This window comes from Myodes glareolus, chromosome 14 (assembly GCF_982192425.1).
Source record: "Myodes glareolus chromosome 14, mMyoGla1.1, whole genome shotgun sequence".
NCBI lineage: Eukaryota > Metazoa > Chordata > Mammalia > Rodentia > Cricetidae > Myodes > Myodes glareolus.
In genome coordinates this window covers 76,434,545-76,449,288 of record NC_142039.1, presented here as the reverse complement: position 1 = coordinate 76,449,288, position 14,744 = coordinate 76,434,545, and the positions used below count along the sequence as shown (strand labels likewise).

Here is a 14,744-nt window from a genome sequence, read left to right as displayed (position 1 = left end):
ACAAATTGAGAGCTGAAACCAACAAAATAGAAACAAAGAAAACAATACAAAGAATCAATGAGACAAAGAGTTGGTTCTTTGAAAAAAATCAACAAAATAGACAAACCTTTATCCAAACTAACCAAAAGGCAGAGAGAGAATATCCAAATTAACAAAATCAGAAATAAAAAGAGGGACATAACAACAGACATGGAGGAAATTCAGAGAATCATCAGTCATATTTCAAAAACCTGTAGTCCACAAAATTGGAAAACTTAAAGGAAATGGACAACTTTCTGGATAAATATCACTTACCAAAATTAAATCAAGACCAGATAAGCAAACTAAACAGATCTATAACTGCTGAAGAAACAGAAACAGTCATCAAATACCTCTCAACCAAAAAAAGCCCAGGACCATATGGTTTTTAGCTCAGAATTCTACAAGATTTTCAAAAAACTAATACCAATACTCTTCAAATTATTCCACACAATAGAATGTAACATGAGGGGCCGGCTTGTTGGGGTTTCTGTCTGGTCCAGTACCCCAACAAGCCAGCAAATCCCAAGGAAAAATCACACACAGGACTCCATAAGGTTATTAACTGATTGGCTCATTAGGTCAGGCTTCTTGTTAATTCTTGTAACTTATATTAATCCATTATCATTATCTATGTTAGCCATAATGGCTCTGTACCTTTCTCAGCTGGGCAAGTTACATGCTGCCTCTTCAGTGGTCTGCGCAGGAGTGACTGAGGGAGCTTTCTCCTCCCTAGCCTTATCCTATTCTCATTGCCCCGCCTCTACTTCCTGTCTGGTTGACCCGCCTATACTTCCTGCCTGGCCAATCAGCGTTTTATTAAAATACATGATTGACAGAATACAGATAATTATCCCGCACCAATAGAAACAGAAGGAACATTGCCAAACTCTTTTTATGACGTTACAATTACCCTGATACCAAAACCACAGAAAGATATTACTAAGAAAGAGAATTGTTGTACCCAAGTCGAGACCCCCAGAGAGACTACCACCCGGATCCAGTCAAGTTCAGAATGCAAAAGCAAGGTTTATTCAGTGCGCTCTCCAGCCTGGCTGGGGGCTCGACCACTACTCAATGCAGCACAGTAGGGAAGAGATCCTTCATCATTTGGGGTTGACATTATATGGCAAAAACCACAAACCAGGTTTACTGGGGGTCAAGGGGTTTAGTTTTGCTAAGTACAGGGTATGAACTCCTTCTGCTTCTGTGCATGCCCCTTGCCCTCTCCCTGAGCAGTTATTAGCAGTTATTTTCTGCTTCTGTCTAGACCACAAAGCTGGGTGTTGACAGGGGTCTAGCTGTTAGGGACAGTTGGTTTTTTCTCTGCTGACTCCTATGATGTTGCAAAGGGCATGTGTCTTAACCAGATCCTAATCAAGTAAAGCTTCTTTAAGTTTTCCAAGTCTTTACAGAATTACAGATCAATCTCACTCATGAACATTGATGCAAAAATACTAAATAAAATACTGTTAAATCGAATCCAAGAACACACCAGAACCATCATCCACCATGATGAAGTCGACTTCATCTCACAGATGCAGCGATGGTTCAACATATGAAAATCTGCCAACATAATCCACCATATAAACAAACTGAAAAATAAAAATCACATGATCATCTCATTAGATGCTGAAAAGCTTTTGACAAAATACAACATCCCTTCATGATAAAGGTCTTGGAGAGAGCAGGGATACAAGGAAAATACCTAAACATAATAAAGATAATATACAGCAAGCCAACAGCCAACATCAAACTAAATGGAAAGAAACTCCCAGTGATTCCACTGAAATCAGGAACAAGACAAGGTTGCCCACTCTCTCCATATCTATTCAATATAGTCCTTGAGGTCCTAGCTAGAGCAATAAGACACCAAAAGGAGATCAAGGGGATAGAAATCATAAAAGAAAAAACCAAGCTCTTACTGTTTGCTGATGATATGATAGTTTACATAAATGATCCCAAATATTCTACCAAGGAGCTTCTACAACTCATAAACACTTTCAGTAATATAACAGGATACAAGATTAACTCATAAAAAAATTAGTAGCCCTCCTGTACACAGATAATAAAACGACTGGGAAAGAAATCAGAGAAACAGCCTTCACAATAGCCACAAATTGCATAAAATATCTCAGAGTAACTCTAACCAAATAAATGGAAGACTGGTATGACAAGAACTTTAAATCTTTGAAGAAGACACCAGAAAGTGGAAAGATCTCCCATGCTCTTGGGTAGGCAGAATTAACATAGTAAAAATGGCAATCTCACCAAAAGCAATCCACAGATTCAATGCAATGCCCATCAAAATCTCAGCAAAATTCTTCAAAGACCTCGAAAAAAACAGTACTCAACTTCCTATGGAAAAGCAAAAAACCCAGGACAGCCAAAACAATCCTGTACAATAAAAGAACTTATGGAGGCATCACAATCTCTGACTTCACACTCTTCTACAGAGCTACAGCAATGAAAACAGCCTGATATTGGCATAAGAACAGACAAGAGGACCAATGCAACTGAATAGAAGACTCAGATATTAATCCACACTCCTTCAAACACCTGATTTTTGACAAAGAATTAAAAAAAATCAAATGGAAAAAAAAGAAAGCATATTTAACAAATGGTGATGGCATAACTGGATATCAACATGTAGAAGAATGAAAATAGACCCATATCTATCACCATGCACAAAACTCAAGACCAAATGGATCAAAGACCTCAACAGAAAGCCAGTCACACTGAACCTTATAAAAGAGAAAATGGGAAGTAGCCTTCAATGCATGGGCACAGGAGACCGCTTGCTAAATATAACCCCAGTAGCACAGACACTGAGAGCAACAATAGATAAATAGAACCTCCTGAAACTGAGACGTTTCTGTAAAGCAAAGGACACAGTCAATAAGACAAAAAGGCAGCCTACTGATTGGGAAAAGACCTTCACCTATCCCACACCAGACAGGGGCCTGATCTCCAAAATATATAAAGAACTCAAGAAATTAGACATCAAAATTCCAAATAATCCAATTTAAAAATGGGCTACAGAACTAAACAGAGAATTCTCAACAGAAGAATCTCAAATCGCCAAAAGACACTTAAAGAAATGTTCATATTCTTTTCATTCTTAAGCCTATGTAAATTGTAAAACACACTGGAAACCATATAGAGGTTTGTTTGTTTTCCCCCCATTGGGACCTTTTTTAAATCTTTTGTCTTTTAGCCTTTTTACTGTTAAGCAACTACACCTGGATCCTCTGCATGCACTATAGGCTGGCCCCACCCACTCTGGGGTTGGGTCCTGAAAGTCAAGCCCGAAGCTTGCAGGCTGGTGAGGTCAAATGTGCCTGACCAGGAGTTGCAAGAAACTTTTCTAGCTAAGGAAGCTCCTACTTGCATCACCACAAGCGGTTTTTGCTTAGCTTGCCATTTCTAGTTCTACTTAGCGCTACTAGCTGAACAGTAGAACCTCTTAAAGGAGTCATGTCCTTTTTCTTTCTCTTTTTTTTTTTTTTTTTATTCCAGCGTTCTTAAGCCCTACATGGAAATTTGGGCACATGTTGAAATGCCAAAATGTAGTGTGATGTTTTACTCTTTTTGATTTTGGGGGTGGGGGGGCAGCAACCCAGCTCCCAAAGAAATCACACACACAGGCATAATCTTTCTTATAATCACCTAGCTTTAGCTTGGCTTGTTTCTTGCCAGCTTTTCTTAATTTAAATTACCCCACTATCTTTTGCATCTGGGCTGTTTCCTTTTCTTCTGCATGTCTCACTTTCACTCTTACTCTGTGGCTGGCTGAATCGCTGGGGGGTTGGGTGACTGAGTGGCTGGCTCCTGACATATTCCTCTCCTTGTTCTCTCTTTGTTCACTTTCTTCCTCATTTCTCCTCCTATTCTGTTTTCTACCTGCCAGTCCTGCCTACCCTTGTTCCTGTCTTGCTCTTGGTTGTTCAGCTCTTTATTAGACCATCATGTGTTCTAGACAGGCAAAGTAACACAGCTTCACAGAGTTAAACAAATGCAGCATAAACAACAGTGATACACCTTTAATCATTAAACAGATTTTCACAGCATTAACAAGAGTAACACACCTTAAAATAATATTCCTCAACAATTATATACTTAAAGAGTATATTTTAAAAATCCCGTAGTGAAGTCTGAAAATACACAAAAAAGGTCGTTTGAAATGATGAAAACAGTGCAAGACATAAAAGTAGAAGTAAAATCTCTAAGAGAAACCTAAAATGAGATAAAACAAGAAATGAAAACTTTAGGAAGTCAAACAAAACCCTCTGAGGTGAATCCTAACAACAGAGTACATGGAAGGGAACATCTCAGACAGTAAAGACAAGGTAGAAGAAATGGATACCTCAGTCAAAGAAAACATTAAGTCTAAATACATCCAGGCAAAACATCCAGGAAATGTGGCAAACTATAAAAAAAAAATCTCTGAGTAAAAGAAACAAAGGAAGGAGAAAAAATTGAAGTCATAGCACAGAAAAAGGTTTTCAACAAAAACAAAGAAAATAACCCAATGAAGAACGTGCCTATCAAGATACAAGATCCTTATAGAACACCAAAAAGACAGAACCAGAAAATAAATTCTCCAAGACACATAAAAATCAAAGCACTAAACATACAGATGAAAGGAAGATGTTAAATGATGCAAAGGAAAAAGACCAAGGAGTATGTGAAGGCAGGCCCATTGGAATAACACTGAACGTCTCGAGGGAGACTCAAAGACACAGAGGGATCTGGACAGATGTACAGACTCTAGGAGACCACAGGTCTCAGCACAGCCAACTACACCCAGCTAGACTTTAAATTATTGCATGATGAAACCAAATTCAAGCACTCTCTTCAAATCCAGCTCTGCAGAAGGCACTGGAAGTTAATTTAGCTAAGCATAAATACTCACCGCCGCTGGTGTGAAAAGGACAGATCTGATCTTCTTAGCCCCTTTACTCCTGCTGCCAGAAGCCCTGCTGCAATCATGGCAAAGTCAGCCTAAGAGAGCAGCCCTCCGGTCTTTCCTCAATATCATTTATTATTATTTAAACACAAGGACAGAACACTAAGCCAAGATTAAACCATAACTACTTTCCCAAACCCCAAGGACACTGTGAACATGCAGAGATTTTTTACATTTTGTTTGGAATTAAGAAGTAAACATTGTTTCTATTAATCCTTATATTTCAATTTGCTGTGCAGACTTCCATCCACTATGGTTGCCTAGGGCCAGCCTCCAGCAGCAATGAGAGTCAAAATCAGAAGCAGAGGCAACTTTATCCTAATTTTACCTATGTTAATTTTTCCATTAACCTAACCTCTGACATAATTCTTTACTGTATTTATTAAAGACCCTCAATCATCAAAATCCTATTTCAACTAATAATACTATTGTATAAAAGCATTGCTTCAGTTAAACAGTACAGCTTGGGAGGAAATTGTCTTCATAGTAATCCACAGGTAAAAATGTTCAGGGGAACAGAATATTTCCATGAGACAAACACACTACGTTATAGGAAGTGCGGGTCTCCCCACACCCCTCACACCATGCCACAGAGAAAGATGGCAGCAGCAAACATACAAAGACAGCAGTAGCAAGAGACATTCTTTTTTCTTTTTTTTATTTATTAGAGTCTTTAAAAAAAAATACCAATCCAAATTCCCACTCCCTCCTCCTCCCATTCCTTCCACACACCCTCCCACCCCACCCCCAAAGGCAAGAGACATTCTTTCTTTTTTTTTTTTTTTTTTTGGATCCACAATGGTTTATTACTGAATAATAAAATTCTATCATTTAAGTAAAGTCCCCCATCTCATTTTAAGGAAAATGGTTTACATTCCTCGCTTCTGGATAATTTTAGTAGGAATATATATGTATATGTGCAGTACTAAGTGAACTCAGTGGGTTTTTTATTTTTTTTCCGTTAGACTTGTTTATTCAAGTATCCGAAAACACTCTTTCCACTTCCTCCCCTCCTCCCAATACCCTCCCGCTCCCCCCACTCCCCCCACTCCCTCTCCTCCTCCCTCACCATTCCCCAGAGCAGTCAGGGTTTCCTGCCCTGTAGGAAATCCAAGTTCCTTCCCCCTCCCTCCAGGTCCAGGAAGGTGAGCACCCAAACAGGCCAGGATCCCAAAAAGCCAGTCCATGCAGACGAAACAAGACCCAGTGCCATTGTCAATGGCTTCTCAGTATTCATTTGGACCTTGGGGGCTCAGTCAGCCCCCATGTCAACCACATTCAGAGAGTCTGGTTTGATCTCATGCTCGTTCAATCCCAGTCCAGCTGGCCTTGGTGAGCTCTCATTCGATCAGTCCCCTTGTATCAGTGGGTGAACGCACCCTTCGCGGTCCTGACTTCCAGTGCTCCAATGTGGGTCTCCGTCTCTATCTCCATCCACCGTCAGATGAAGGACCCCTCTGATTTTGCTTTCCTTGCTCACGATCTCCCTCCCTCTGCTTCTCATTTGGGCCTAGAGAGTTAAGTCCAGTGTTCCAATATGTGTCTCTGTCTCTATCTCCATCCATCGCCATATGAAGGTTCTCTCTGGATAGAACTTCTCCGGCAAGAGACATTCTTGAGCCAAGGCTTTCAATGCCTTGCTTACCTGAGTTTAACCCAGCAGTTTCAGTTCCTGGTGGGCCGATCCCCTGGTCCTCTGACGTGGCCAATGGCAATCCACCCTGACTGAGGGGAAGGCACACACATTCTCTTGGGCTGAATCTAACCAATTCTGCCTGGAACCAACATATGAAATCCTGACATTTCAATTATCTGTCTGGCGATTACACAGTAAAACTTCATAAAACCCCAAAGAAAATGGGCACGAATCTACTTTGTTTTAACATTTTCCTGTAATATATAAAATAGGAATAGAACCAGATCTCTTCCCATGCAGCAATTTACATTCTCGGTATTTTTCAGTCACACTGTATCCTCTTTTATGATTTTTGCTACATCTGCTTTGTAACCACGTGGCCAGCTGTGTTAGCCAGAGAAATGGGGAAGCTCACACAGCAAGTTTCGCGTGTCCAGAGTCATGGTAAAGTTTTGCGTGTCCAGAGTCATGGTAAAGTTTCACGTATCCAGGCAAACCCTGTAGGTCACCTTTTTGAGCACATGAGGTATCTCTTCTTTGATTTGAGCAACTTCAATGCTTTTTCTAAAGCCATGGAGCCTTAGACTGAGAAACTAATGGTCAGGCTGAATGACAAAGTACCTCTAACATCTCTGTTTCCTCCTGGTTATTTCCTCCCCTCTGCAGACGCTCCTATCTGTCAGGGACTGAGTTTCAGGTAAGGAAATCACAGGCAGATACACACTGTTGATGTTTCAGAAGTGCTGTCTGAACGCCTTCACAGTTCTCCATACAGATACAGAACCTGAGGCAGGACTGCGGCACACACGAACTGTCCCCAGTGGGGTCTCCTCCCCACAATTCTGCTGTTTCTGAAGACGTTCAGTTATACAAAACAGGACATGTGTGAGTCTTAGGACTGGCAGAAAAGCCACATCCTTTATGACACAGTTATGGGGACTGGTTAGTCTTCAGAGTTGTGACTTCCTTCCTGGTGTGCATGAGTCATTAGTCAAGCTAGTTTAGGACTGCACCAGTGCACCACACTGAGGCTTCAGGGAAGGGGGTAGGCTTTGCTCCAGGAAGCGAAGGGTGGAGCCACGGCCTGCTCTGCTCTTGCAACACTGGACTCTTCTATAAATAGCTCTTAGGAGGCCTGCACACCACAGTCCTGGTTTCCACGTTTTTGACAGAAGCTGCAGCCCTGCAGAGACAAGCGAGGTACAGAGGCTTTGCTCTGGTTACCTGGAACTTCTCGTCTTTCCTGCCTTTTGTTTCTCTTTATTTTCTTGTTTGTTTGTTTGGTTGGTTGGTTAGTTGGTTGGTTTTGTTGTTTTAAGATACTAGTGGAATTACATCATTGCTACTCTCTCCTTTTCCTCCCTCATGCTCTCAGAAATACCCTTCCTGATTCATTTTAAAACCTGGCCTCTTTTTTCATTTATTTTAACTATGTGGCTATAGGCACATACTCCTAAATATAGCCTGATAAGTATGCATAATTACTTGTGTGAATGTTTTTAGGGCTGACCATTTGGTATTGGGCAAATCCTTGTTCACCTGATCAGTGCTGTCTTCCTGCTTGAGAATGGCCTCAGCTGCTCATTCACGTGATCCCAGCTTGGACGCTGAATGGGAGGAATGGAAGAAGAAATTTGAAAAAACCTACAGCCCGGTTGGTAACATGCACCCTGTCCAGAGAGATTTCAGAAAGAGCGGCCCCTGCTGTAGAGAGTCTATAGACATAAACGCGGCCACAGAGGCCAGTCACCACTAAGGATTTGCGAAAGACTTAAGGTGGCCATTGTGGCTAATCCTCTGGGTGTGGACAATAGCTGGCTGTCGTCTCCCTGGTTCCTCTTGACTACGCTCCATTTGGTCAGCTTGTGTGGGGGTTAATAAGAAAAAAAATACCATCTGCTGAATTTGTTTCCAGAATGAAGAAGGACACCGGAGGGCACTGTGGGAAGAAAATAAGAAAATCATCGAGAAACACAATGCAGAGTACGAACAGGGCAAGACCAGCTACACTATGGGCCTGAACCAGTTTAGTGACATGGTGAGTGAGAAACGGGTTACCAGCTCTGTGCTTCTTCACTTCGGATCTTTACGGTTAGTCTCCTGTTTCTCAATATTTTCGTTTGCTTTTCCATGGAGACGAACGAGGAATTCAGGACAAGCTGCTGTGGAAGGCCAAAGTTTACACAAGATCTGCCTAAATCTGAGACGTTAGAAGAGAACAACTGAGTGACATCTGAGACAGATTAGGTACGACAGTGTCTCGTCCCTCACGGACATCAGCTGGGAAACAGCTGGTACTTCACTGCTGACTGAGTGGTCTGCTCTATAGAGTGTGGAGAGAGTTTATACTGGGGTGTGGATGATGTTAATTTTCTTCTTAATTGGGGTGCTATAGTTGGGCATTAAACCATGGCAACCATGAAGGCGCTCTGACAAAGTCACTGTGCTGTAGTGTTTCTAACACAGGTATAAGTACTTTTCTTTCAGTCAGAATAAGGAGAGGGGATGATTGACAACAATAAGATAGCCTAGGTGTGAGGTAATCTTTACTCCTTTACTCTTTCATTGCCTCAGGAGCTTTGTGCTGCCCAAGATGATGCTGAGGAGAAAGGACCTTCAGAGGAGGAGCAGGAGGGGTCCTCTCCATCACATTGTCCAGCATGTGCCCTGCAGGAGAAAACACTGACTTCATTTAATAGCAACATTGTGATAAGAATGACCAGGCATAGTCATGCTAATAAAATGTTTTTTATAACAATATCTTAAAATTAAAGCTTGACTTTAAATGTAGCATTATGCTTGCTTTCTGGTTTTATTTCAGTAATATTGTACATCATTAAAACCTTCTGCTTGAAAATATACCTGACTGTGGGATGGTGTTCTAGGAGACGGATGGTTCTCTCATCATAGGGTCAGATCAGCAATGATCTGAAAGTCAACAAGGAATTTTCTGGGGTTCCAACGTGTTAATTTGCCTTAGTTGACCAAATATAATTGGCCACAGGGATGAATTCAGAGCAGAGAAGGTACCTTCTGTTCCACTGTCCTGACCTCTGCCACAAATTTCATTTTATAAAACATATCAGTGACCTGTTCTAACTGTGCTGTGACCAAGTACAAGTCATCTAAAGAATAAAGGCTGTGGTCAAACTAATGTAGTGAATGCTCAAGTGACACTCTCAGAACCCAACAAAGTCCAGTGGTGCAAAACAATACATGGCTGTCTCTTGCTGCAATTGCATTCAGTCTAACCTCAGAAATCATCATAGTTTCAGGAGGGTTCGAATCTCCAATATCCAGTTTTTTTCTTAGACTTGATGAAGTCCATTAACTGTGATTACCTTATGTAAAATTAACACAATAACAGCTCATAACAGACTTCCAACAGACAAATGAACAGAGTTTAAATTTCCATTCCAAAATGCAATTATGGGGACATAGCAAGGAATGAAAGGTCCAAAGCAAGACAATAACCAATCAGATAAAGCACCACCCCATAGGCCCACGGCTGACACAGACAATTGAGTACCTCAGCTACAGCTCCTGCAGAACCTGTAGCCTCTCTTGGGCTGGCTCTTGATACGTTCAGCTTTCTTTAGTGGATATCCTGTGGTTCTAGCCTCAGCACGTCCTGTAAACTCCACTGCAAGTTAGATTTCACCTTCACAGTTTCACGAGGCCCCATCCAGAACTGTTTGCAGAGTCTCTGACCTGAGAGCAAGTGTCTCACCTCAGTGTCTCTCAGAATCCATGACTCACCAAATTTTGGGATTCTCACAAGTTACACCACCTGATTTTCAGGTTTACCCTGGGGTAAAGCTGGGAACTTTGGGGTCTTCAATACATCACTTCTGTGCACTGATACTGGGGACACATTTCCCTGGGGAGTAGTTTCCCAAAGGCTGGAACAGCCAACCCACCCTGCCTTTCCATTGTTACAGGCATGTATGTGAGTCTGGAAGGGAGCCACTCTCACTTCCGTGATCTTAAGTCTCAGCCATGAAGCTCACAAACACTCTTGGATAGTTATAAGAAAGCAGAGCATTTGCTGCATGAGAAGTAACCAAGCGTTTGTAGGAGCTTTAGAAGGCAAGCTTGCTAGGGGTGTCCAGTTATGACAGCTCTCTTGCAATGGTCCCCGAGCCGTAAAAGAGGGCATTGTTTTGTAAGTGTATCAGCTGGGCTGGGCTTCAAAACCCTGCACATTGGCTGGTTGTTGTTCTCTATAAGGTCTCGTTTTTTACAAAGAGAAGTCTTCTTGATTGTGGATGAAGAAATACATTTATCTTTTGGTATAAAGAGAATTATTTAAAATGTGGCTAGAGATTATGCTGGTTTAGTACATTGTGATTTTTGATTCTCCTGAAAGATCCATGACCCCACTAGCCCTAGGCAGTTGACTAGGTTTTCAATACCAGCATAGATTCCTTCCTGTTGAGTGAATCTTACACTCAATTAGGAAGAAGTTGGGTACCTCTAATATATGTGCGCAACTGCTACATCTTTAGGGTTCATAGCTGTCATAGCTGAGTAAGGCCGTTTTTTGCTTCCGTCATTTGGAAGCTTGCATGTTGCCTTCTGGTGCTAAGAAAGATGGTGCTCAAAGAGGTGGAACTCTGGTCAGTCCTACTGATGAGCATCTCCCATCTTTGTGGGTCTCATGACCAATTTTCTTAGTTGTCTTGAGGTTTGTGTTGAAAAGGATCCTTACTGCACTGTTTAAGTGGGTGTGGTGGTTGTCGTTATTGTCGTTGAATGCTTTGGGTGCATGCCTGGGTGGGAGTTTTACTGACTGAGCTGCACAGGGCTTAAAGGTCTATTTAGATTTTGAAAGCTTTACATTCCTCCCTTGAATGTGTTATTCTAACCCAGATAGCTAAGGAACTTTAAAGCTGCTGCCTTTGAGTGCGCCCAGGATAAGATAAGGCTACTCAACAGGTCCTTGCTGCTGAGGCTACTCAACAGGTCCTTGCTGCTATGTAGAATGTTCTGTCATGTGAGCAATTTACCCAACATACTTGATTCAACCTGAGTCCTCAGTGAGAGATAGGATTGCTGTCTGGAGTCTGTAGCAGGACCAGTATGTGATCTCCAGTAGAGGCCCCTGAGGTCTGTGAAAACACATGCACACAAAATAAGCATTCAAACAAACAAACAAAAACAACACAGTGTGTTGTCACAGTTAAAACAAAAACAAAAAAACAGTGTAAGACATGAAAGTTGAAGTAGAATCACTAAGGAAAACCCAAAATTAGCTAAAACAGGAAATGAAAACTTTAACAAGTCAAACAAAACACTCAGAAAAGTCCCCAAAACAGAATACAAGACATGGAAGGGAGACTCTCAAACAGTGAAGACCAGGTAGAAGAAACGGACACTCAGTCAAAGAAAACGTTAAATCTAAACACACTCAAGAAAACCATCCAGAAAATATGACAAACTATGAAAAAGAAAAAAACTAAATCTATGAGTAATGGAAACGGAGGAGGGAGGAGAAACTCAAGTCAATAGCACAGAGAAGGTTTTCAATAAAAACCAAGAAAATTCCCATAACCCAATGAAGGAGGTGCCGATCAAGGGACAAGATCCTTACAGAACACCAAAAAGTCAGAACCAGAAAATAAATCCTCCAAGACACATAAAAACCAAAGCACTAAACATACAAGATATTAAATTATGCAAATGAAAAAGACCAAGTAGCATGTGAAGGTGGGCCCTTTGGAATATCACTGAACGTATCAATGGAGACTCAAAGACACAGAAAGATCTGGACAGGTGTACAGACTCTAGGAGACCACAGGTTTCAGCAAAGCCAACTACACCCAGCTAGACTTTTTAAATCGTTGCTTGATGAAACCAAATTCAAGCACTCTCTTCAAATCCAGCTCTACAGAAGGAGCTGGTAACGATAATTTAGCTAAGCATAAATACTCACCACCGCTGGTGTGAAAAGGACAGATCTGATCTTCTTTACCCCTTTGCTCCTGCTGCCAGAAGCCCTGCTGCAACCATGGCAAAGTCAGCCTAAGAGAGCAGCCCTCCGGTCTTTTCTCAATATCATTTACGTTTCAAACACATTACAGAAGACTAAGCCAAGATTAAACCATGACTACTTTCCCGAACCCCAAGCACACTGCGAACATGTAAAGATTTCTTTCATTTTGTTTGGAATGTCAAGCTAAACTTTGTTCCTATTATCTGTATATTTCAATTTGCTGTGCAGACTGGCATCCACCCTGACTGAGGAAGAAGCATACACACGCTGTAAGGCTGTATCTATCCAGCTCTGCCTGTAACAAACATACAAACATCCTTAACTATCAATTACCTGTCTAACAAGTGAAGAATAAAACTTCGGAAAACTCAAATGAAAACGGGCATGAATCCACTTTTTTTATATTTTTTCTGTGATATATTAAAATAGAAACACACCAGCTCTCTTCACATGCAGTAATTTACATTCTCTGTATTTTTCAGTCACACTGTATCCTCTTTTCTGATGTTTGCTACATCTGCTTTGCAGTCATGCCCAGTTATCTAGTCAGAGTAATGGGGACGTCCACACAGCAAGTTTCATGTGTCCAGTCCAACCCTGTAGGACGCCTTTTCATACACATCTCTTCCTTGGTTCAGGCAACTCAGATGATCCTTATGTACGATGAGAGTTCCAGGACTGAGGCACTGATGGCCAGGATGAATGACGAGTGTGTCTAACATCTCTGGTTTGGGGTGGGTACTTCATCCGCTCTGACCGCTCTGACCACATTCCCATCTGTCAGAGGCTGCTTCAGGCAAGGCAGACACAGACACCTACCCTTGATTCTTCAGATTGTTGTCAGCAGCGCCTTCACAATTCTTAGACTAGCACATGCTCTCCGTGCAGACACAGAATCTGAAGTAGGACTGTGGGACACTAGCTGTCCCCATGGGTGTCATCCTGCCATGACTTTTGCTGTCCCTGAAGATTTTCTTTGTAACAAACAGAATATTCTGAGTCTTAGAACTCTCAGAAAAGCCTCATCCTATAACTCAGAGGTTGGGCCTGGGGTCCTGTTTGTCTCCTGAGCCACATTGTTTAACTCTGTGGCCCAGATACACTAATTGAGCTTACACGTGATGCCAGGTGGCGTCCAAGGCCTCCAGGCAGAGAGAGCCACCACCTTGAGGGGACTGGATTGGAGGCGGGACTGAGCCTGAGCCCTGGGGGCCTCCTTTGTATTTAAGCAGCTCCTAGACAACCAAGGACAATGCAGTCCTAGCCTCAGCCTCTACCTTGGTAACGACAAATTTCAGTCAAAAAGCAGACCCCAGCCAAGGTGCACAGGGCACGAGATCGAGCTGACTGATGCTGCAAAAATAAATATGTCAATAGCTTTGCTATGGCTAACCCTACACTTCTTTCTCTAGGTTTTTGATACCTGACTCCTGTTGTTTTCCCAACTATCCTTTGCTTGGAAATGGCTTCAGCTTCTTCACCAGCTGATCCCAGTTTAGATGCTGAATGGCAGGTGTGGAAGAGGAAATATGAAAAAATTTACAGCCAGGTTAGTAACATAAAGGCCGTCCAGGAAGATCTCAGAGAGAATGATTTTAACTCTAGGAAGTTCATGGACATGGAAGTGGCCACGGAGACCAGCCGTTGCCAAGGAATTGCCTAAAGTGGTGTTATGCACTCCAGGTGGTCAGTCTCGTTGATCCTCTGGGTGTGGAGGATGTAGTGTCCTGAGGTCCCTCTCCATAGATCCGCTTTACCTGTCCTACACTTCATTTGGTCAGCTTGTGTGGGGGTTAATAAAAAAGAGATGTTACCTGCTGTATTGATTTCCGGGATGAAGAAGGACACAGAAGAATGGTGTGGGAAGAAAATAAGAAGAATGTCGAGGAGCACAACGCAGACTATGAGCAGGGGAAGAGCAGCTTCTGCAGGGGCCTGAGTGAGCTCACTGGCTTGGTGAGTGGCGTGTGGATTGTTAATGCTGTGGTTTTTCTTTTCACACTTTTCTGGTATCTGTTGGTGTAAAGGAAAAAAATATATATATATATACCACTCTTGATGCTGGAATGCAGGGCCTTAGAAATAAACAATTCAGGCCCCTTGCTGTAAGGGAGGGGAAGGGGGCC

At 42.1% G+C, this 14,744-nt stretch overlaps 1 protein-coding gene across 1 annotated transcript in view; it reads left to right on the top strand.

The window, feature by feature from the left end:
- Positions 1–7,663: 7,663 nt before the first annotated feature.
- The window catches only part of LOC125408961 (testin-2-like), a 48,795-nt gene continuing 41,714 nt past the window's right edge, over positions 7,664–14,744 (top strand). Inside the window, exons 1-3 of the mRNA XM_087896650.1 lie at positions 7,664–7,823; positions 8,127–8,277; positions 8,539–8,661. Coding sequence (XP_087752776.1) covers positions 8,191–8,277; positions 8,539–8,661 — 210 coding nt within the window. The 5' untranslated portion in view covers positions 7,664–7,823; positions 8,127–8,190. The remainder of the gene's footprint in view (positions 7,824–8,126; positions 8,278–8,538; positions 8,662–14,744) is intronic.